Source organism: Electrophorus electricus, chromosome 25, assembly GCF_041902795.1.
Source record: "Electrophorus electricus isolate QZ-2024a chromosome 25, ASM4190279v1, whole genome shotgun sequence".
NCBI classification, from domain to species: domain Eukaryota; kingdom Metazoa; phylum Chordata; class Actinopteri; order Gymnotiformes; family Gymnotidae; genus Electrophorus; species Electrophorus electricus.
The window spans coordinates 459,811-485,266 of NC_137521.1; the positions used below are offsets into that span (position 1 = coordinate 459,811).

Consider the following 25,456-nt stretch of genomic DNA (forward strand, 5'->3'; position numbering starts at 1 on the left):
TCTGGGACCACCTTGGTTTCTGAGGAAAGGGGTCACACCTTTGGGCGGAGGGATTGGGGGCTGCTCTTCAGGGGCCAACCAGTCCACGCTGGACAACTGTGTGGCAGGGCGGTCAGTCTGCAGGCTGTCTAGGGGCATATTAACCCAATGTTGTTGATGCATGCACTGGCACATCTGCTTTAATGTTTCTCTGTTTTTATTAATATCTTTGAAATAACACAGTGTACAAATATGGTTCAAACATTTCCTGAATCTGTGGAATCTGGCATTTCAATTTTGTCAATTGTCACAATTAGTCCCTCGCATATTCCATGTTCCGTGTTTTCCCTGTCTTATGTATTTTAGTTCCATGCCATTGTTTTGTTTTCTCTGCCCCTTGTTTAATTCAAGTATTTAAGCCCTGCCTTGGTGCTGGCTGTTCATTCTTTATTTGAATGGTTGTGTTTAATTGAATCTGTGCATTTATGTGTTTAGTGAATGTTTTTGAAAGTCCGTCTCTGTATACCTGTAAGTTTGTACTCCGTGTATCCTAGCCTTTGTGTTTCTTAGCCCCGAGTTTTCCCGTCTTTGTCATAACCTGCTTCCCTTGTTTGCCTTTGTGTAGCTTTCCTTTGTGTTTCTTAGCTTTCGTTTATCCTTGTCTTGTTTTGCTCATGTATCCAGGTACCCTCTCTGTTGGCTCTATGACCCTGGACTGCTACAACAACTCTGATTTTGGATTTGCCCATAATAAATCTTGCTCTTCTGCACACATGCGTCCGCCTCCTTACCACTCACCGTTACATTGATAGTAAGAATAAAGAGCCTAGATAGAGAGGTAAGAAATAGGTTAAGATACATGTCATCTGCCTCTCACCATATAATTTGTGTGTTCACTCAGGTCTTATCCATCTAATCACCATGTGTGATATATTTCTGTGTCGGTCTGTGTTAAACTTATAAACAATCCAGTCAAGAAATCAGGTTTTACCCTTCACTTGAGGAACATTTCCTTCCTGGTGCAATCAACATCCAGCTAACTAGCTAGCTAAAATGTTGTGCAAAAATGTACACCTGCTGTCATTGCAGCAATTTTGGAAAATAGTGATGATAACAGAAGTTTGAATCCTTTGATGAAGAATATGAAAATAGAAGAGATAGATGGATAACTTAATGTTATTTTACAGTATGGCTATAATAGTGGACGTAAATAGCTACCGTCACATTTAGCCACAATGTCTGCTACTAGCCAGCTAGCTAGCTAAATGCGGCTTGTGTGCAAAATTTATAAAATTGATTTCTAATACTATCACGGCTCGTCCCTCCTAGCTTCCATGTTCCATGGTTTCCCTGTGTTGTTTGGTTTTGGTTCCATTCCATAATTTTGTTTTCTCCACCCCTTGTTTGTTTTTCCACACCTGTTCCTCATTTCTAGTCTTGTTAAAGTAATGTATTTAAACCCTGTCTTGTGCCCTGTGTCTTTGCTGTTCATTGACGTTTTTGAAAGCTCATCTCTCTCTCTCTCTCTCTCTCTCTCTCTCTCTCTCTCTCTCTCTCTCTCTCTCTCTCTCTCTATATATAATGTGTGTAAGTTCCTTGTCTGTTCATGAAAGCCTGTATCTGTTCATTTGAAATCTAGTTTGAGTATGTACTCCTTGCCTTTATATTTATTACAGCCTCTGTGTATCATAGTCTGTCTGTTAATCCTAGCCTTCATTTGTTCAGTTTCTGTGTGTTTCATTACCTCACAATATCACCCAGCCAGTTTCTGTTCTCTTAGATCTGCTGGACCTGCCGAAAGGCACTGCTATGCCATATCTTCATATTTCCCTCCCATCCTACCCCTGTCTGTGTTTGCTGCTTCCACTGCCTTGTGGTTCCCACCCGTCCCACCTCGTTTGTGTCTGCTGTTCCTGTGACTCCGCTGTTGCCTGCTCCTGTCTGCCTATGTCTCCATTGTTACCCACTGTTTTGCTTTTGCCTTTACCATCTGCCTGGTTTTGTATCTGTGTCTCCTTTTTTTCTGTCCCTGTGCCCATGCATGTGTCTGTTCTGGTGCCCATGTCTGTTTTCATCCCTGTTCTGCTGCCCCTAGTCTGGTCTGTGTTGCATTTTTGTTTTCCTTGTCCAGTTCCTCAGCTTGTCCCTCATCATTTGTCATCGTCTGTCATGGTTTCTGTCCAGCCTGTTCCTGTTCCTAGCCTGAAGGACAGAGCCCAGCCTGATCAAGTTCCTATTCCCGATGTGAAGAGCTCCACCCAGGCTATTCCAGTTCTTGTTCCCAGCATAAAGGATGCCGCCCAGCCTGTTCCTGTTTCTGTTCCTGGCATGGAAGATGCCACCCAGCCTGTTCTCGGCGTGACAGACACCACTAGTCTTGGTCCTGTGTTTTATACCAGGTCTCTTCCTCTAGCCAGATCTCTGGACCTGTCGGACTTGCCTCTGCTGATTGCCCCTGCACCTCCAGAACCCTCTGGGGATTTTGGGGATAGGGCTTTTAGTGTAACAGACCTTAAACTCTGGAAGACTATCTCTTTACACCGCCGCTCTTATACCTTCATCTCATTCAAAACACCAACTGAACACCTCTTCCAGACTGCTTTTCCTCATATATAGTTCCAGACTACATATCTTATGACTACATATACAAAATATATTCTAAATGTAGCCATTTAATTATCTTTTACTGTAGCTCTTTTCTGTTTTCTTTTAATTTCATCTTGTGTTGTGTCCTTGGGTATTGTGAAAGGTGCATACAAATAATAATTATCCTATTATTATTATTATTATTATTATTATTATTATTATTATTATTCCAGCCTGTGATGCCTAAATGTCTTAGTAATAAATTACAATAAGTCTTGATGTTAACAAGTACTTGTATCATATGCATTCATAAAAAAGCCCATGATGGTCATTTTTGCATGTGCTGCTTAGTTTTCAATTTTATAATTTATTTGTGAATCAAAAACAAACTATTTCTTGTTTTCAGTTTCACATTAACAGTACCTAAAATGAGAACTGATGCATTTTTATTTTTCAACATTGGTTTTTGAAATGAAAATCAAATGCTGTTTGAAAATACAATCCTTATTACTTTATGAAGAGTAACTGATTAGCTATATATAAAAATATTATTTATAAAATAGCATTTAATCATTTTCTCTCTCTTAATCCTCACCTTCTTTTATCTCCACAAAAATTATGTCCTTAGTGCAGCACCTTTTATATCTTTCCTCAGCTCATCAACTTAAAAGATGTCATGATGCATCATGATGCATCATGATGAGGAGAAGTGAGCCCATCAGTGATGTGTCAACTCACTACTGCATTGCATCCATAGCAGTTGAGCCTGGCTTCAAATTTAAGGTTATCTTGTAAAGCTCTTTGCACTTACATTCTGCCTCAACATTGCAATATTATTTTTCAGTTCCAGCACATTTGTCTTTAAACATACCATCCTTTACATGTTAATATATACTGTCAGGATGTTAGAGAGCCTTTAAAGTGGTACTTTAGAGGGAAACAGAGGATCTAATTGCCCATATTGTTGAACATTGTACAGATATGAATATAATTCAGTTAATAAAGGGAGAAACATAAGAACCTCAAGATGAATTGTGAATGTTAAAACACAGGGATGCCAGAGATCCAGTTAAAAAATGAGAAAAAGATTATCAAATCTATTTATCTCAATCTTCATAATCAGCATTTTCGCCAAAGGCCACTTGTCTGCATTTCACTGTCAGCTTGGCTGCTGAGGTTGTAGCTTCAGTGAAGCTGTTTTAACAAAAAATGCTGCTAGCTAGCTAAATGTGCTGGTACAGGTTGAGCTTGCATTTACAAATTGAATGCAGTCTTGACTGCTGATAGATTTAGAGTAATGGCTGAAAAACAAACTTCAGAGGGTAATGAGTTTCATCTAAATTAATCAATTTGGTATAACTTTTTCAAGGGTCAGACACCAGTAATCAGACCTCAAACCAACTAATCTTAACCTCAACCTGAAACCTAATTCTAACCTTGACCATAATCCTAACCTTAACCAGTTACAAACCCAACCTTACTGATCTAGTATTATGGCTACCATTGTCTAGCAGCTAAATATACAATAAGTATTGTTGAGTATGCTAAGATGGTATGTATTATAGCTGTTACATGTTCAGTGACCTCTGAGGTTAAAATCTAAAGATATGAATTTGAAAACTCCAAATAAAGTGAAAACAACTGAATTCTTCAGATAATAAACAAATATTATTTACTCATTTAAAGTCTCTTGATTAGTCTACCGAATGTATTCAGATGCTTCACTACTGCTACATCATTGATATGTTTCTGAGAGTTAAGTCAAATGTATGTACATAGCAGTTTTATATAATAGTTGTTGTCACAAAGCAGCTTTACAAATGTCCGTCAAAGCCCCCAGTGAGCAAGCCAAGGGCAACAGGGGCAAGGAAAAACTCCCTAAAACATGAAGAAACCTTGAGAGGAACCAAGATTCAAGGGGCGGGAGGGGCGGGTGGGGGGGGGGGCATCATTTTCTTCTTTTAGAGCTGAAGCTATTTTTTTCCCCTTTTCTCTTTTTATTCTACTCGGACAAATCCCTCAAGTGACCCATACATTGTGGTATAAATCTACATTCATTCATGTTATAAATGATGGGTTTTCTGATTACTGTCTCCCCCTCCTTTGAAACTAGTACTAGTGTGTTACAAGTAGTAGTCATTCCTACTGTGAGTAACCGCTACATTTATATATGCTACCAGTAGGTAAAATTATTTGTAAACATGGTGCCAGTTTCCACTGCTATGCTAATGACACTCAACCAAATCAGAAGACAAATATTATTAATATTAATATGAATTGAAGAATTAATATTATTGAAGAATGTGTAAATGACATCAGACAATGGATGTTAAGAAACTTCTCTTATTTAATCCTGACAAGAAGTTCTGAACAGAAGTGCTTCTTTTAGGCCTAGGAACTCAGGAACATTGCAAAGATGAAAAAATCTACTATCATCTGATAGGACACCTGAACATTTCCCATTTCCCTGGCAACTGAGTCACTTCCGGGTTCTCGTCTGTCTCCATGGTTCCCTATCTCCTCCCCTTTATCCCCAGGGGTTCCTATGTAAAACTTGTTCCTGCGTCTCTTGTTTGTCAGTCATTGTTTTTGTATATCTCGCTAAATCTCACTTCTTGTTCACATGTACTTTCTCCCCGCGCTCTATGTTATCATCTGTCTATTTTGTTTTCCTTGATCATGTTAGCTAAGTTTCATTCTGCTTTCTCGTCTGTTGTACTTTCTCTCTGTGTTTTCATCTACGTTACTTCCTCATGAGTATTCATCTGTCTTATTCTGCTTTCTTTTCTCATTTGGTTTTCTCCCCATCGCTTCACTTCGGTTTACGTTACTCTTCCCCTGTTGATATATGCAAGCGCTGTCTGGTTTTACTTTCAAGTTCTGTTACCTGTGTTTTTTTTTACATAGCCCAGTTCTGTGTAATCCCCGCTTTTTCTAGTTTTAATACCTCTTTGTTGTTGTTGTTCTCCGTTAGTGTTTCCTTTATGTTTAATTCCCTTGTTCCCTAGTTCTTGCCCTCACCCTGTTAGCCTGTTTGTTCTTAGTTCTATTCTGTATTGTTAGTCTGTGTCTGTTATTAAACATATTTAGTTATTCTATCCCATCCATCCCTTCTATTATGGCTTCCCTATATCATTTAGTTCAGTATCATGTCCAAGACGCCGGCACTCTGCAAGTGTGTTCGCTCTCCACCTCTCCTACGTTACAGTAAGCAATCAATGTGACAAACAAAAGTCCCAATGCAATACTTACCTTTATTATCAACAAGAAAACTGTCCATTTGGACTACAAATAAAACATCAGCATTTCAATTACTGACTGGAAAAACTAATGGACTACATTTCAAAAATGATCAGCATCCATCAAAAACAAACTACTAATTTGATTCAATCTAGACACCTCTCAACAATTATCTGCAACGGTGACTATTTCAATTCAACACCACAAGGAAAAAACAAGCACACCAGATCCCCAGCATTACACAATACACCCTGTGTCATGTTGAGGAGTTAGGAGGAAGATGCATACATGGAGAAGAGTGAGATTTATTATGGGAAAATCCAGAATCGTAATAATGAGAACAGTCCAGAGTCATAGAGCCAATATGAAGAATACAAGAATCCATAATAAACAAAAAGGAAACAAAACACATCAAAACAAAAAGGGGAAGAAAGCTATAACAATAACAAGTGACGACAAGAATAAATAACTAATTATTTAATTATTAACAATGAACAGCACACACACAGGCAATAAGGCAAGGTTTAAATACACATACTAATAAGAATTCACAAGACACAGGTGATACAAAAGATGGGTGGAGAGAAACTAAACACAGAAGCAAAACAAATACATGAGGCAGGGTAACCATGACAATGAAGATGCTAGGAGGGGCCAAACATGACACCTACAAATGAATATCCCCCTGGGACAATTACACTCTCATGCACACACTCACACCCACTCATTAAACAACAATTCTATAATTTTAATTCTAATTAATTATACTGCATCTCCCCAACTGGACATGCCAGACTCATTGTACATTGGTTGGGCAAGTCTAAAGGAATTGGCGTATCCCACTGAAAATGAATGGGATAAAAAAAGAACAAGCAAAGCTTACACAAGGAAACACTATTGATTTTATTTGAGAAATCATCAATAGTCTCTCATTAAGGAAACTCAAGTCTCATTTTATTTTCTTGTTTTATTTGTCTTATCTTTTAGTGTATGCTCCTCATAATTCACTCATCACTTTTTTTTTCTTTTTTGACCTACATTTTTGTTTAAGCAAATCCATGTTTATTTGTGCTGACAGAGATGGAAGTTATTGTCATGTGGCCAGTAATTACTTGGTTCTTGAATCTCCAGAAAAGATAAGAATATACATATAGAACATATCTACATCATGACTCCTGTTATGTCATTGTCTAGAAATGCTACAATGCAAATGTAGCTAGTTCTCTGAGTGAGCCATCTTGGAAATGAAGTCCAGTGAATCAGGAACTGCTGGGTCTTTTCTGTGCCCATTCCGTGCCCATATGAGTGCAGGCTTGTAAACCCAGCAATGTGATCCGAAGGGCTGCTACCCAGAACAGCCAGTTCTGACCTGGTTGAACCCATCGAAGTATAAGGCCTGTATCTTTTCATATGTTCATTACTTTGGTACTGGTTAGGTCATCGTAATTTTTATGCATTGGAATTGGATTAGGTAATCCCCTTCTCTTCCGTTTACTAAGTAGCCTAATTACTAATTTGCCTAATTATCCTAATAGCCTGAGTTTGATGAGACCTCTGGGATCATCAGAGTTGGAGGGTGGCTTTGTAAGGCTGTGAAGAGTGCATTTACACCATTATTGAAGGACAGTCAGTCACAGAGGAATTGCATGGAACTGATCAAAGGCCATCTCTACACAGATGCACACTTAGAGGCTGCTCAAGAGCGACCTGACAGTAATGACTGCAAAGAATTCTTTGGCATAAATCACCATGGCAACTCAAGTCAGCTTGGTCCTTTTCATGAAGCAAATATGCACAACATATTTGGGAGCAGTTTTAAAAATGGGCCAATGGGCTGAGCACAATCAGTATGATTGAGTTGCCATAAGTCAAGATTTTGCCCAGAAGCTGATGTCCAGCATGCCAAGGCAAATTGCAGAAGTTTTAAAAAAGAAGGGTCAACACTGTAAATATTAAGTCTTTGCTTAAACTGGATGTATTTGTCAAGAAAAAAAACTTATGAAAAGCTTATAATTGTACTTCACTATACCATATAAATATGTGGCAAAAGGAGCAAAAAAAAACTGAGAGTAAACTTTCTGAACTTTGTCAGTCTCAGTGTGTGTGTATATATATATATATATATATATATATATATATATATGTATGTGTGTGTGTGTGTGTGTGTATAGTATAATATAATACACAGTGTGTACTGGTCATTGTTAATCCATTCTTTTGTTTGCTCTGTGTAGATGTTTGTTCCAGCCTCTGTGTTTTTGTGCTACCTGTAATTTTGTACATAGTCTGTTTTCTGTTGTGTTCCTTATTGTAGCCTTTTTTAAACCTCTTCTGTTATTGTGTGCTTTTTTTCTCTTGTTTGCCATGTATCCCAGAACTCTTCCTATTGGTAATTTGACCCTGGACAGTGACTATGACTCTGATTATGGATTTGCCCCTAATAAATCTCACTCTTCTCAGCAAATGCATCTGCCTCACAATCGCTCTGTTACAGAATGGCTACCAAGGATGCAGCGAGGGAGCGAGAATCTGCTATGTGGTTGTTCCGTTGGGACAAAACCCCGGCTGTTTCCACACGGTCTGAATCTGCCATGTCTCAGCACCACCAAGCCAGAAAGAGCAAATCTCCTGGTGCTGCGGGTTCGTGGGCATCTCATTGTCCCAGGATCCAATGTCTTATGACTACAGCGAGGTGCCAGGTAAGTGCCATGAGCCTGCCTGCCTTGATTAATGCTGCAGGGAGAAGTGATCTGCAACATAAGATGTGAGTATGCAGAGTGAAGGCTCAGATGACCTGTTTTAAGGTATTTGGTGTGTTCTCAAGTGCAATTGTGAGTTCACCATAGCCCATGTGAGCCTTGGAAGCTTCAGAGTGGGTTGTGTATCTGTGTGTTCCTTCAGGGTCACTCCTCCTGTCCCAGTCGCCGTCCTTCAGGCCGCGCAGTTCCTGCTCCCGGCGTGGAAGACATTGGCCAGCCTGTTCCCGGCATGACAGACACTGCTCTGCCAGTTCTTCTCTTCATGTCCAGTACCAGGTCTGTTCCTGTGGCCACACCTCCAGACATACAAATCTCCTGGACCCGCCGCCACTGAATACCACTGCCGTGCCTCCGGAGCCCCCTGCACCTGTTGCTGAACGCCGCAGCCGTGCCTCCAGACCTCCCAGATCCATTTTCAATCACCGCCACACTTTTAGACCTGCCTCCCGACTCATCTGCATCGTAGTTCCCACCTGTCTTTTGTTGTGTCTCCTTGTCCTCAGTCTGTTTCTGTTTGGTGTTTTGCTCCTGCTCCTTATCATGTCCTGTGTTCTGGTCTGTCTGTTCCTGTGTTTCATCTGGTTCCCCTCCCTGCTCCTTGGCTTCACCGTTCTGTTCCTGTCAGTGTCTCGCTCATCCACGCCTATGTGGGTTGCATAAGTTCCCTTTATAATTGTCACTGTTATTTACTGTTTTACTACAAAGAAAAATGATAGGACTTAATGTATAGGGTTAGTGTACTAATGTACAGGGTTATGACATCATTTAAAAATTGATAAAACAAACACTGAGACAGCAGCTACAGTGGACTATTGGTGGTCCCAAAGAAAAGAATTCAAACCTAACCTGCCTAGTCAAGCCTAACCTAACAACAAAAGTACAGTAGCTGACATTTGTCCCTCACCTAATGTATCTACACAAAGCAGTAATACTGGCATGTTAAATATAAAGTTGCACTGTTTCTATGTTATGATGGAGGAATCAAAGTCAAGGTGAAATTAATATAGCAATTCTTACATCAGCCATTCACACAAAGCAGCTTTACAAAAGTTTGAGTCCAAGCCCCTGGTGAGCAAACCAAGGGCGACAGTAACAAAAAAAATTCCTTAGAGCATGAAGAAAAAACCTTGAGAGGAACCAAGATTCAAAGGGGGGGCCCATCCTCCTCTGGCCGACAACGGACACTACAATACAACAATACAAGCAACAATATAAACAAGTTGGAAGTAGTGAGAGAGAAAACAATTATGATAAAAATAAAGAAATAAGCAATCAATGTCTATTCTGGTTTTCTAGAAGTCCTAGTCTGGTCTCAATGGTGTGTGCATATATATATATATATATATATATATATATATATATATATATATATATATATATATATATATATATATATATATATATACACATATATACATATATATACACATATATACACACACACACACACACATCAACTTCATGTTTCTTAAATACTGGCACCAACCTGACATGCCAACTTGCATCAAACATTGCATTTTCTGGAACAGGAATAGCTGGACGAGAATAGCTGGACGAGCCATTACACTGGAGGATCGAGGCTTAGGAACCAGAGCTCTGGCACATGTGGCAGAAACTGGTGCTGGTGAGACCAATTCCTGAGGAAGAGACACAGGCTTTTCCAAGCCCATACTCATCCTCATTAAGGCAACCTCTTACAGCTTCCACCTGAACCCCCCCGCACTCGCAAGTAGTTCCATCTCATGCTCCAGTCGTTGGATTTCCAGCTCAAGTTCTTTTACTCTAATTTCCAACATAGGATCCCTCCCCGGAGACGAATACCTACCAGAGTCCATGGCCAACCTGCCTGCAGAGCCAGTCTCAGCCTCCACTGTTTCTGCGCTCAGGGCTGAGTTAGCAGCAACACCTGGAGAACTGCCTCTATGCGGAAGGACCCAAGCTTTGACTAAGCGTGCCTCCAACAACAACTCCCTCTTAGGAGCTTAACGAGGCATAACCACATCATATAAGTCAGCTATGAAAAGCAAGTCAACCTTACGGCATTTATCAAACTGCTCAATAGTGGGACAAACAGTAAACTTGGCCAGGTCAAAAGTAGACATGGCCCAAAGTCACAAAACCACAAGGTGCCCCACCCAAAAAGAAAGGAAAAAAACAAAAAACAAGACACCAGCCAAACAAAGACCAAACCAACCAAACCAAAGACAGAAAACAGCAAAACCCCAGCCACCAAAGAAAAAGAGGGAAGGAACAAAACAGAGGATGAGCCCCCAATTCTGTAACGACCCTGTCTAGGCGGTGAGGTTTCAACAGCACTGAAAATACTGGTAGCAGGATGGTATGTGGAATGATTAATCACTGGAGTGAACTGGCAGACGAGGTCAAATTTTGTGTATTTAAATCATGAACACATACATACATACATACATCTATTTAAAAAAACAAAACAAAAAAAAAACAGAATAACTTCAGGAGTGGCTAATTGCCAACGTAAAAAACGCACACTAACAAACGAAACACAACTAACTACACTACACAGGACAAAAATAAAATACAATTCTACACTAACTCCCTGACAATAAGCAATAACCTCAAACCCAAACAAACAGGCATCACTCCCTACAATCAGTAACTATACATATAAACATATCATAAACAAAACAGAGTGAATGCCCACATACAGATCTGCACATACACAAACGCAAGATAACTAGGGATATCACAACACAAGGTAAGCACAGCAATGATGACAAACTCACAAATCATACACAAGTATACCAATTCAAGAATGAGCTTGGGCAAGCTGCCATCTTCTTCCAGCAGGGTCTTATATAAGCCACAGCAATCACTCAAGGACCGGTGGGGCCAGTAACGAGGTGCACAGACAGTTCCAAATGCCAAACTGGATCAGGAGTGCACTGCAGCAGTGTAACAACAAGCATAACATTTTACAACAGATTCTTAGGATCAGTTGTGAAAGTGACACCTGAATAAAGTACAACACAGATATTGCTCAAGCATCTACAGCACACACAGACTTGAGCACAGCGAGCGAGCGAGAGAGAGACACGAAGCAGCTGCAGCAAGAATAGTGGATTCCAGACATTCTTTCTCTATAATGGGTAAGACAGACCATAACAATGTAGGCACATCAACATTGCATCATCAAGGTCATGCCCAGTCCTGGCTCCTGACTGAATGTTTGGACATCTTACTTTCTTCTTTTTGCTATTTTTGGTTAATAAAAGTCAGGTAAGAAGTCATATGGGGCAATGCTTCAAGGACGTTGTTAATACTTTCCGTGCACCCATAAGTGTTACTTGACTACGAAAACCTTTATAACTAGGGATTGAGCAGTAGTTTACAGAGTTCTGCGCTTTTTACTCACGCCCGCCCCAAATGAGTCATGAAGTTAGAGTAAAAAGCGTGCCCTGCAGTTATGTGCGTTTTTATTGCTTGGACAGCGTTATTTCTAAATGCCAGCTCTGCTTCTAACGTACTTAAAGCAATTTCTGATTACGCTCTAAATGTTTCTCCTTAAAAAATCAATGGCTAATACTGCCCAATGAGATGGAAAGTTCTACTTTATTATGGTCGTATTTCGCTCCTCTGTAAACCCCCTGTTTATTAAAAAATAAACCATGATTGTGAGCTTAGTAGAAGATCTATAATATAAAAAAAGAAAATTTGATCATTAACGCAGCAATACGTGTGTTGGCGCGTCCGACGTACGATAGGCTTGTCCTTGCACGCAAACACACTTTTTCCCAGCACACTTTTCTTTGCATAACACCGGAACTGTGATGTCCATACAGAAAACGGTGGTATTCACCGCTGGTATTTATATATATTTATATTTATTTTATCCCACAGAGTTTCACCACAATGACTCGGTGGATTCCGACAAAGAAAGAAAAATATGGCGTTGGTGAGTCTTGACAAACCATATTATTTTGTTGCCGTGTTGGTTATGTTCATGTGTTCACACATCTGTCGCCCTAGTCGAACGGGAGTTACCAATTCAAAAACTGCTTAGCAGTTAGTTCAACTTACCTTTGTCATTATATGACCTAGTTAGGAGATGTTGAAGTTGGTTGGTGGATGTATAGATTTGACAGGATTTGTAGCAATATGCAGACCTGAAGTGGAAAAATTGCGACGTCTTAGATTTGTAGACGTCTGTCACAGGTTACAGAAGTTTTACACGGGTTCCGTGTTCCAGATGTACCATCTGAACAGTCCATCACTGCAATTTGTTACTACAGCCTATTAAAAAATTTATAAGACAATTTTTTTTTTCTTTCGACTGGAGTAGATTTCGTTGAACTTTACGCATAGTGATTACTCCAGAAATCTAATTGGGCTTCTCTTAAGGTGGTGTGACGTAGACAATAAGTTTCTATTGCCTTTCTTCAAATTTTAAACTTGTGGACAGAGTGCATACTGCACGAATTTAATCAACCTGTTGTTGCTGGGTTTGTAGACGAAGTGAGCAATAAGAGTAGTCAACTTTTGTTTATAGAGTAAATGTTTTTAATGTGCATAGGTTCTGTATGTATAATAGTAATACTATAGACAGATTTATATTTGGAACGATATATAAAACCTAAGTTAACTATCTTACGTATGTAAAGTATACTAGCTGGGACAGCATATGTTTGTGTTTTTCATAATCTAAATAATGCAGCTGTGTGGACACGAATAGCTGATCCTAGATCAGTATTTTTTACCATGTATGGATCAGGAAATGTTTTATTACCCATATGTTAAATGGTTTAATGTTTAACTTTACACATGTAACTTTGCTGAGTTATTAAATATTTAAATGACTATTCTAACTTTAATTTGGTGGGGTATCCTATAGTATTGCTATAGTAAATGTAACAAGAAAATGTCTAGTTTTGGGCTTTGTTTCTTTAAAAAAAATTTTTTTCTTAATTTTTTGGTTTATTTTTCAAATTTATTTAATTTTCCCAATTTTATAACCTTAAACATGAGTCAAGTAAGTACAATTTAGCAAAGCACAGATAGCATAAAGGCTTGCAAGCTATTCTATGTTATTTTTACAGGTTGTAAATGAGCTTATATATTATCGTCCATCAATTAGTGTTTCTCTCAGATGATGTTACAGTTATTACAAATGTAAAATAATTTTCTTTAGTCCCAGCAACGACCATTAATGTTATTAAAAATGCATGTCTGCTTTCTAATTCTTGATTTACCATGACCCAGGAATACAGGAAGGCAGGGAAACTCATGTTAAAAGCTTAAATGATCAGATTGATGGGGGGGGAAAAACAACAACAACAAAACCATTCTGCATGATAGTATTTTGGGTTTAGTCTGTTATGAAACTGAGATGGAAGCTACCCTCGTTATCAGTACTATTGTAGCTGAGAGTACAAAAATGCAGATACTACTGTCATAATTTTTTATTGCCCATTTAGATCACACATATTAACATGCTTTATATTTTCTTAATTTCTGAATTGCAGGCTGTCATTTGTGTTTGCACATACTTTTGTACTTTCGCCTTCATTTTGTGTCTAGTAGTTTTTAATTCATTGACAGAAACATAACAGTATTTACCTTCATGTGCTACTCCTCTTCAAGACCTAGATTTGCCTGGGTGTGGACGCTGTAAAATTAGTCATCTGGTCCATGTTCTGTGTAAATGATTAAGCTGAAAGGTCAGAATAACCAGGTTTGTCAGACAAGCTGCACAGTGGTAAATGCTGTGCTGAGAATATATGCCCACATTGTTTATTTTTGATATTTGATAGCCTAATATCAAAAATAAACTAACACAAATATACTTCCATGCATTTCATGTGTTGGCATGAAGTTCAGTAGTATTAAGTAAAATTGGGTTATCCTGTGTGAGTCAGACTTAAGAACTGTTAGAAGTGTTGTTAGAAGCCTATAATGAAGGCTTCCTTTCCAGCATTAAGGTTCAGAATGGAGCATGTCTAGACAAAATCTCAATTATTTCTGGTCTGAGAAAAGAAGGTTAATTGAGTTAATGCAGGCCTGTTTTCTCAAGTATAGTCTTTTTTCATCTTGCTTATTTGAATGTTTTTTTTTTCATGATTTAAACCTACTTAAACGTTGAAGTTATACATTATTATACATTATAACATATTATTATTATGAAGTGCTATATGGTATATCTGATGCTCAATTCTGGTCCTTGAATTCAAACTCAGTCAATCTTTTGTGATCACTGAATAATTATTTCCAGTTGGCCACTGCAGTATTACTCTTGACTTCTAGGATGGGTAGAATGTTGCAGAAATGAGCCTCACAAACAGTAATTGGATACTCTTGGGCAAAACGTGGGCCAAACCCAAAATTAAATGTAATGCTCTAACAAAAGAACAACAACAAGAAAATTGCTTGTCACTTCTCATTGCTGCAGTGAACTGTTTTTGGGTCGGAAAGTTGGAAACAGGTCAATTTGCTTAAAAGGCTTTCTTGTACACATTGTTTATATATACAGGATAAGATGTTGAATATCCTGTGCCATTAGAAAAGTATTAGAGCTTCACATAGGGACCTGCTTCCGGTCCCTGTGTTCTCATCAGGTAGGCACCTCCTTTTGTCTGATTCATTGAATTAAGCAATACCTCCAGGAGGCTCAACAGTGAACTCTTGCGTCCCAACCCTCTCCAAATTGACTTTAAAACAAGCCAGGCCTCTTAAACACTATGCCACAAGCAAACTTTGTGACATCCCTTATGCACTATGCCACTAGGAAACACAACTGTAAAATCCATGATGGCCTTCCCAATGACTAAGGCCATACCCAGCCCCACTGGCTCAGTGCTGCCAGTCTCACATGAATATTGACTACAAGCATTCTCCAACACAAATCCTTCCTGGGCTCCCTAGTGACTAAAGCTGGCACCGTCAATGCCTGCTCCACGCCAGCAACTCCATCTGGATCTACCACTTTACACTATGACATGACAACCTCAGCCACTCTGCCTTTATGGGGCCATATCCCAACCAGTCTAAGCCCCCCTTACCTACAACCACTGATGGCCCTTCCCAGTATAAACTATGTAGTTATTTTTTGAGTACAACACCATGTCTGGACTCAGCAGTTAATGCAGTACCATGTTGGACATGTGGTTTTTAGTCTATGGCCACAAGCAATTTCCAATTGCGTGCTTCACCTTATTGATCAATATTTAAAGCCAGTGCTCATTCTTCAATGTGCTCTCCTTGTACAAACTTAATCACTTTATTAGAAATGCCACATCAACGCGTTAACCTCTAGAAGTTTACTATCAAACATGCTAACACTCTAAGCACTTGATTGTGTCTTCATATATAATGACTCTTTGCTGTTGAGAACATTAAAAGCTTATTATTATGCAGTTTTGGGTTTGGCCTAGCTTTTTTTTTTTTTTTTTTGGCCAAGGAGTGTATGTATATTGTAAGTTGGTACTAAGACCATATCAAGATTTTGAAGAGTGAGTTCATCTCACATTTTTTATGAGTGATGGTATAATAAGCATGTTTGTCCACAAATTATATTGAAAGATATTTTGCAATATGGAGAGATCAGTATTCTGGTGAGCATATGCTACTGCCATCTCATTTAGATGCATTTCAGAATGAGAATGGGAAGAAAGGCCATTCAGTGTAAAAATACATCCTTAATTTAAAAAAAGTTCCGTTTCTGTAGTGCCTTTCACAAACCCATGGAGGCTTTGCAGTAAGTAATAATAAATGGATATGTATTAGAGAAAGATTAAGAAGGGAAAAGAGAAGAAAGCTTTAAGCAAGGATATGAAATAAGAGAGTGATGAGCAGTTACACAGAGCTTGAGGTAGAAAGTTTGGGGTCAGCAGCACTGAAGGATCTGCCACCCATGGTTGAGTGTCATGGTTGAACAATAAGAAGTCCAGAGATGGAAGATCTAATTGTGTGAGAGGGACGGTATGGGAGAATGAGTTCATAAAGGTATTATAGGAGCCAAATGATGTATTGCTTTGAAGGTTAGAAGAAGAATTTTTTACTTTATCCATGAAATGACGGGGAGTCAGTGTAAGTACTGCAGAAGAGGTGTAATATATGCAGTGTGCTTGCTAGATGTAAGGACACTAGCTGCTGAGTTTTTGATGTACAGGAGGCAGTCGATCAGGTTTACAGGAAGGCATTAATCAACATTCTAGAACAGAGGCATCCAAGTCCGGTCCTGGAGGGCTGGAGTCCTACAAAGTTTAGGGATTGCTCTGCTTAGACACACCTACTAAACCTAGCAATTGATTGATGAATCAGGAGTGTTTAACTAATATTATTTAATGTAGCACTGTCTCCACTCTGATCAAGTGGGCAAGAGACCAGTGTGATTTCGAGATTGCATACATAAATGCACTGGTAAATTCCAAGCATAGCAGTGGAATTTAAGTCCATGATAGCAGATAATCTGGCCAAGTGAAGAAATGTAGTTATATGAAGAGCGGTCCAAGAACAGATCCCTGGGGTACACCTCAATCAGAAGGGGCTATAGATGATTTGTGTGAGTCTGTTGAAATGAATTGTTGTATATTGGTGATGTAAGACTACAACCAGATAAGGGCTTATCCAGTAATGCCAACAGGTGATCTTGATTAACAGTGTGAAATGCTGCTGTTAAATCTAAGAGAACCAGGATGTTGAGAAATCATCAATCCTTATTGCTAATGCATTAAGGGAACATAAACAAAACCATAACAAAAATCAAAGAACAAACAATCTTATAATGTAACTTTTGCTCTGGAGTCATACCCCATTGATTTTTCAAAAACCTTTTGGTAGTAACATTTATTTGGCAGTATCAGTCCATATTTAAGTAGTTCACTCAGAATTTCAATGTAGCACTTTGTGATAAAGCACTTTGTGTTCTATATTTGGTTTTCTGTTATACCCCTATCTCTGGTTGTAAAAAGGAAAAATAGCTTTAATAATTAATTTTTCTTCTATTCTCTTTTGTCTGTGGATTTGCCATGCAGTTATCTATAACTATGATGCAAACGGGGAGCAGGAGTTGGGCCTGCAGGTGGGGGACACAGTACACATACTTGAGATGTTTGAAGGTGAGTGTCATAGGTAAACATGTCCTGACAGATCTGTCTGGGTTCATTTTAAACATGATTCCACAGCCTAAAGTACTCTTTAATATGCTGGCTTTCTACTGCAGATTTGTATATTCTACAAGTGTATGACCAGGTGTTTTACAAATTCATATTTATTATATTATTTATTATTATTATTATTATTATTATTATCTGGTTTGAGATTTGATATCAGTAGTTGTACTTGTTTTCTCTTCTTACTCACTTATTTTCACTGAACATAATGTAGCGGTTAAACATCTAGTGAGTACAACATTAAAAATGACTTCAGGTATTGCGTTGTACGCTGTGTGTCTTGTTTTGGAGGTGAGCCTACAGACAAAGGGTTGAAAGTGTTCCTCAGTGATGTTGAGAGTGACAATAAAACATTGTTCCATATTTGTCAAGAATGTCACTGTATGCCTTTAATTTAACTCATTAGCATTCCATTCAGTTGGCCCATGATGCTGGGGTCAAAGTTTTTGTGTTTCTAAAATTTTAGAACTGATAAACTTGTTTTTCATGATCATAACTGTTGCCTCAATCATTCACACAAACATACTCTCTCACTGTGTTTCTTAGGGTGGTACAGAGGATACACTTTACGCCAGAAATCCCAAAAGGTTGTGATTTATTAAGAAATTAGATAAACATTGATTATAATTATAATCATCAGCATTCATATGCATACTAAATTAATAAACTTCTTTAATAACCATTTTTTAAATTCAACTCAAAGGGAATTTTTCCAGCCACGTATATCCACTTGAAAGAAGCTAAAGTTGAAGGGACAGGGTAAGACATAGTGACACAGCAAAATAGCTTCTTCTGTTTTATTGCAGTTTATAGAACATCATCTAGTTGATTCCTTTGTTCTTAAGTTAATGACTGCTATAATAATCCTTTCTAACCCTATTTCTGTTTTAAGAATATATGGGTTTGTATCTTTGTTAAAAGATAAATATATGTATAATGTGCTTCTGAGTCCTTTTTCCATATTTATTTTCTTTTTGTGTATAGCAAAAAAGAGACAGTGATACCAGCAGATTTGCCACTGGTGCAAGAGCTTGGTGCTACACTGAGAGAGTGGGTACAAATATGGAACAAGCTTTATGTGGTATGTGGATACCTGATTTTTCATTATACTCTGAATGTTTCCTCCTAACTTATTCTCAAACCTAACATCCATTTTAACTCTGACTTACATACTGATAACAGCATGGCTTGATATACCAATCATCTGTTGGTGTGCCTTTATTTTATGTTTAACAAATGCTTTTAAGCATTTTTAATTATAACATTTCATTAGTTATTTTACATCCAACCTGTTTTTCCTTATAAAATATTATTGTACAGTACTTGATTATACTATATAACAAAAATATTGCATAGTTACTTTGTAAACCATAAAGGAAAAAACTTCAAAATTATATGAACGTCTATACATAGAAAGATGGTAAATTATTGGTATCATGCAAATACTGTTATACCTGGTAGAAATGCAACATTTTTTAAATATGGCAGGCCTATTATCTCATAAACTATAGTGTCTAATAATGTTGTAATGTATTAATCACACATTTGCAATGATGAGTGACTTATGAACATTATAGTGCCCCTCCGAACTTAGCTTCAATGGGGGTACTTTTCTCTGCTGTAGAACTGCTGAGCCTCCCCGGTTCCCATGAAAGACCTGTTACCAGTTCATTTGTAAGATGTAATATAATTTTTGACATCTGTTTATTTCCATAAAAGAACAATAAGGCCGCACTCTTCCAGACCGTTCAGCAGATGACCTACAACCTAATTGAATATCGCTCACAGATTGTGTCAGGAACGCTTCCAAAAGATGACCTTATAGAGCTCAAGAAGAAAGTCACAGCAAAAATTGATTATGGAAACAGGTGGGATGCTGTTTCTCTGAAACTCCCTGAGATGATTCTCTTCCTCCCAAAGCTGATGTTCAGACTGTTTTCACTAGAACAATTTTCAACCTCAGGCACAACTATTAGTGCTCGTTTTGGGAGTGTCTGTCTTGATTTCAGTAAGTGAAATGCATGTTCACTGGAATTCAGGTTATGTGATCACTGAATGGCATTCCATTTTTTTTTTTTGACCGTCTTTGACCCCATCCCAGCCCCAAACATTTTTCAAGTTTCATTATATTTGTTTATAATGCCATTATTTGCTAGCTGATTCATTTTGCTAGGTAACAAAATGTCAGCATACATTTTGTGGCCATATTTACATTTTATTGGAGTGTATTGCTTCCCTTTATGACTGCTGTCAGCTTTGTGGGAGTGTCAGTGAAATACAAGCAATTTACTTAATTAGTATTCTTAATCCAGGATTACTTAATCCTAGAGTTTTCTCTAGGAATCGAACATGTGCGCTTAGTGTTACTAGAACCTTACCCTACTGCTCTACCAGGTGAGTTCCAGCAGCACAGCTTGAAAGATGGCAGGTCTCTAGAAAAAAGCATTATTCTTAGCAGAAAGACAGTAAAGACCAATCAAATTCTATGCTTCTTCCAGAGATTTCCATGCATCTCAGATATTGTACTGTTGACACATGGTGGAAAATGCTGTGCAGTTGATAGTCCGACAAGCTAGATTGGGCTAATTGTTGTTTTTAATTGCAGTTTCACTGTGAGAACAAAGACAAAACAAACAAATCAATTAAAAATAGATTATATTCAAATAAGATATGCACTCCTGTGCAGTTTTTTTTTAACATTTTATAACACAGAATTTAACATTTCTTAATGTTTTAATTTATTTTTTCTGAACATATTATGCCATAATATTTTCCTCTTAATTATGAATGTAGAAATATTCAGTAATTATAACATAATTCAGGAATGTACCAATCCAGAATATGTCTAAATTGTGTGCATATTTATTAGTTGTTTAACTAATATTTTAATAATCTAATTCTGTTTCTCCTAAGGATTCTGGGGTTGGATTTACTTGTTCGTGATGAGGCTGGAAATACATTAGACCCAGAATGTACCAGTACAGTTAATTTATTCAGAGCCCACGAGTCTGCCTCCCGCAGTATCGATGAGAAGATACAAGAAGAGAAGGTAGACTCTCTCTCTCTCTCTCTCTCTCTCTCTGTCTCTCTCTCTCTCTCGCTCTCTCTGTGTATATACATTATCTCACACACATACACACACACACACCTACACAGGTAGGTATACCTGTTCATTACAGCAAATATCTAATCAGCCAATAACATGGCAACATTTTGGCATGTAGACATGGTCAAGTCAACCTGCTGAAGCTGAAACTGAGCACAAGAATAGGGAAGAAAGGTGATTTAGATGACTTTGAACATGGTCTGAGTATTTTAGATACTGATCTACTGGGGTACTGATCTACTTCAAGCACGGTCACCTCTAAGGTTTACAGAGAATGCCGCGAAAGAGAAAATATACAGTGAATGGCGAATCTCTGGGTGAAAATGTCTTGTTGATACCAGAGGTCAGAGGAGAATGACTAGACTTGTTCAAGCAGATAGAATGACAACATTAACTCAAATAATGACTCTGTAAATCTGAGGTACACAGAAGAGAAAATTGGAAAAATGTTACTTGGTCTTATGAGTCTTGATTTCAGCTGCAATGGTAGGTTCAGAATTTGGCATAAGCAACATAAAAGCATGGATTCATCCTGTCTTGGATCACTGGTTCAGGCTGGGCGGTGGTGGTGTAATGGTGTGGGGGATATTTGCTTGGCACACTGTGGACCCCATAATACCAGTTGAGCATCATTTATATGCTACAGCCCACCTAAGTTTTATTCCTGGCCATGTTCATCCCTTTTGACCACAGTGTACCCATCTTCTGAGGGTAGATTCAAACAAGATAACACTGCATGTCACAAGTCATGTCAAACCTGTTCCTTGAGACTCCTTGAGAGTCATTACAGCTCAGACATCATCCAGATTAACAAGATCTGTGTCTAATGTCAAGGAACCTGAACAATTTAATGGAACAAACCAGAGATAGATAAACTGGATAATATGTTACTGGAATGCTACTACAAATCAAGTTAAATGAAAGAGGCTACATGAAGCACATGAAGAAAGTATGGGTGAGGGGAAGCCCTTCATTGATTCACACAGACAAGCAACTTGTTTCCCAGAGGTAAGTCATCGTCAAACATTGCCTTCTTTCACATCTGGAAATGGATGAAATAAAAAGGTAATACCACTGCCCAAATATAACACCTGTTCCTAGTGCACCTGAGACATGGTGCTGAAGCACTTCACATCAAACTTTATAGTTCATTTCACATTAAATCACTGTCACATTAAATTCAATAATGTGAGCATTAGCTGGCAATTATTAGCTAAATATCTCATTATCTTGAAGGATTGAATATGTTAATCTAGCTAATGTTAATTGTGAAATATTTTGCTACGTTGGTAACATATTTTTGTGATGAAATAATTTTTTATCCCAAAACGTAGTTGATGGAAACTGATTGCGGGTGATCATGTATGTGTGTGTATGTGTGTATGTGTGTTTATATATATATATATATATATATATATATATATATATATATATATAATTTTTATTTTATTTTATTTTTTTATTTTTTTATTTTTCTTCTCTTTGTGGTGGTGTTTGCTCTCAGCATAAAGAGAGGGGACATGCAGTATCAAATTTGGCCAGGGTTTGGGCCAAAAATACTGTCCAACCTACAGTTCCTGCTGAACTTTGGCTCAAATTTTGATCTACTGCACATGTGCATAGAAGATGGCATCTTCAAAAATTCACAATGGAGTCAATAGAGACATCCATTCAGACATACATTTTATGAATACAAGATACAAGCCACAGACCATGTCTGCTGTCCCCCTTGGAAAGAAAGTGTGTAAACCAAGATAAAAACAACTGACAGAAGTCAACAAACTGATAAAACTCCAGAGGGGCATAAAGATCAAATATGATCTCTGGCCATGGAGGAAATAAAATTGGAAGCCTATAAGTCAGGTCCTTGAGTCTGTTAAACAAATGTTAATAACATGAGTAACCAGACTGGAAAGATACATGAAAGAAGCATCAATCAAGAACAGTTCAACAGTTCAATCCTAATTTTGGATCCATCCAGAGTTGACACAGAACAGTACTGGAAGAGCATATAGGAGAATGACTGATTACACATCACCAGCGCACAGTGGTTAAGAGATCTGAAAGAGGAGTACAGCAATATAATAATAGATCAGGAACCAGTTAGCATTACAGCAGCTGTCCAGAAGTAGGTGCTCATGTGGTGTTTCAAGCATAGTAAATTTCCAAGTTTACCATGCAAACATCTGCCTTAGTTACTGGCACTGGATTATTGTATGTGTATTATTAAAATGATTTCAGTATTTAATTTTTTAAATATCATGTCAAATATCAAAGATTTTAAATATTATCGTTAATAGCGGTATGACAACCCTTGTATATACCCAAGAGAGTCACTCTCCCAACTGCTGTTCTGCATAGGCCTGAATCCTCTCAGTCAGATCATCAATACAAATGGGTATGGGAAAATTGGAACTACAATCATCTACCTCCAGTACATGTGTGACATCAAGGTGTAAACCAATATGGAATGGGGCATTTACACACTGCTCCACTTGACTAGAATCTATGGCATGGTCACTGGAATGTCACTGAAACCTGGAAAATGTGGTCAGCTAATAGTAAAAAGAGCAAATGTGATCAGGATGGGGCACTGAACTAAGACAAGGCCATATAACACACAGCTACAAATACCTGTGGATTCGCCAATCACATATGTGCCAGAAACAACAAGCACTTCAATGTCCACTGGACTGAAGGACATTGCACTTAGCACTACATCATTCGAAGTAGGGGCACATTATATAAGAAAAGACCCAAGACGTGCACTGCACAAAGGAGCACATGAAAATCCAGCACCTAGTAGCAAGATGCAAAGTTATGGGGAGACAACACACACTGAGAGACACAACTAAGGGTCAGGGATCATGTATAGAATATATAGATCTTAGATAAGTTGGACACTCACAGGTCCAAATGAAAGGGGCCAAAGAGCATGGTTAAGGAACATCTAAGCACCTCCACAGGCTAAGGCAGGACCTCAAGAGCCAGTTAAATGAGAGCATTTAGAGCAAAGCTATAAACGCATATGCCCTGCCAGTCATCAGATATCAAGCAGGCACAATAAGATGGACAAGAGAAGAGCTGGAATTTGTCCATGTCAAGACCATAAAATTCCTCACAATGAATGGTGCACTCCACCCAAGATCCAATATCCAAAGTCTGTACGCCAGCTGGAAGGAAGGGAAAGGGGCATACAAAGTGTAAGAGCTGTTCAAGATGAGACATGAAACATCTATGTCTACATCCAAGCAATTGCCCCCAAGGAAAGGATAATGAAAGAGTGCCTCAGGTAGACAGGGAACATGATCACCATGGAAACATATATACACATGTCTGTACATACTCACACCTGTACATTCACTCACAAACATTGTGTCCACTAGATAAAATTTCACAGTCCTGTATCAAAACAGTATCAAAACAGACAATGCATTTCATTACCCATTAATTAAAGTGTTTGTGCTTTAAAGATTTACAGTAATCTACATTTTCAGTTTTTTTTTTTCCTGGTGGTTGCAGTATGTTTATCACACATATTAGATCCTGTTAGAGGTGTTTAGAACTTAAGGTATCAGATGCATAGCAGAAATGTGAACACATCAGATTTGCCTGAAGAAAATAAAGCATTACATAAGCAATACACTTATCACTAAGCACAAGAAGGCTTATAGAAATACTGGTTACAAGTTGAGACATTGCTGAAAGTTGTGCCTGCTTCTCTTAGACACGTCTCCAAAACCTGGCCATGCGACGGCAGTCTTTCTTCAGCATAGCACACACCTACAGCCTGCTTATGAACCTCAAAAACTTTGTGTGCAACATTGGTGAGGATGCTGAACTCCTCATGTCCCTCTATGACCCGGACCAGTCTGAGTTCATCAGGTCTGATCTTATTCCAAAATATGCAGGAAGAAAATAAGTTGATTTCTATGGCAAGTGATGAAATGACAAGATGAGATTTATGATTAATTCATTTGAACTTAAAAATTTAAGATTGTGTTCTTAATGATAAAACTTTGAAATTAATGTCATTTCAAAGTTCATTGTTCTGAAATTGTTTACTGATAATTGAAAAATGTTTGTCTTTTTATTGTGTGTGGTTAAGGACTGTTTATTTCTGAGAATGTCTTTTATTCTATTTTATATCATAAATTGTCTTTGCTTATTGTTTAGCCACTCATTTTCTCCTTTTCTCCTTTTCTTTGTGCTGAGGTCCTTTCCTATAAAATAGACTTGTAATCTCAAAATAATGTGATATTTGTCCATATCATACAAATGCCACACATCTGCTTAAAGAGGTGTATTGCAAGCTTCTATGACGGGTGCAGCATTTATTACGTTAAAAATAGTTTAATATCTTGGATGGATGTATGATTGTCTTTATTTTCTTTGTCCCTCTTTAGTGAAAATTTTTTGGTACGCTGGGACAGTAAAGGCATGCCTAAAGAGATTGAGAAGCTCAATAATCTGCCTGCACTTTTCACGGTAACCCTTTGATAAATCTAATTTGCACGGCAATAAAACTGAAGTATCATCATGAATTTCATTATAAATTCAGTAATGTTATATACATGGGTATGTGCAAAAAAATTTTGTGTGTGTATATATATATATATATATATATATATATATATATATATATA

General features: G+C 38.0%; 1 protein-coding gene across 1 annotated transcript in view; it reads left to right on the forward strand.

The window, feature by feature from the left end:
* Positions 1 to 12,334: 12,334 nt before the first annotated feature.
* The window catches only part of dock5 (dedicator of cytokinesis 5), a 39,744-nt gene continuing 26,622 nt past the window's right edge, over positions 12,335 to 25,456 (forward strand). Inside the window, exons 1-9 of the mRNA XM_081707702.1 lie at positions 12,335 to 12,492; positions 17,567 to 17,650; positions 18,251 to 18,291; positions 18,408 to 18,463; positions 18,689 to 18,785; positions 19,424 to 19,572; positions 20,618 to 20,753; positions 24,538 to 24,695; positions 25,217 to 25,298. Coding sequence (XP_081563828.1) covers positions 12,450 to 12,492; positions 17,567 to 17,650; positions 18,251 to 18,291; positions 18,408 to 18,463; positions 18,689 to 18,785; positions 19,424 to 19,572; positions 20,618 to 20,753; positions 24,538 to 24,695; positions 25,217 to 25,298 — 846 coding nt within the window. The 5' untranslated portion in view covers positions 12,335 to 12,449. The remainder of the gene's footprint in view (positions 12,493 to 17,566; positions 17,651 to 18,250; positions 18,292 to 18,407; positions 18,464 to 18,688; positions 18,786 to 19,423; positions 19,573 to 20,617; positions 20,754 to 24,537; positions 24,696 to 25,216; positions 25,299 to 25,456) is intronic.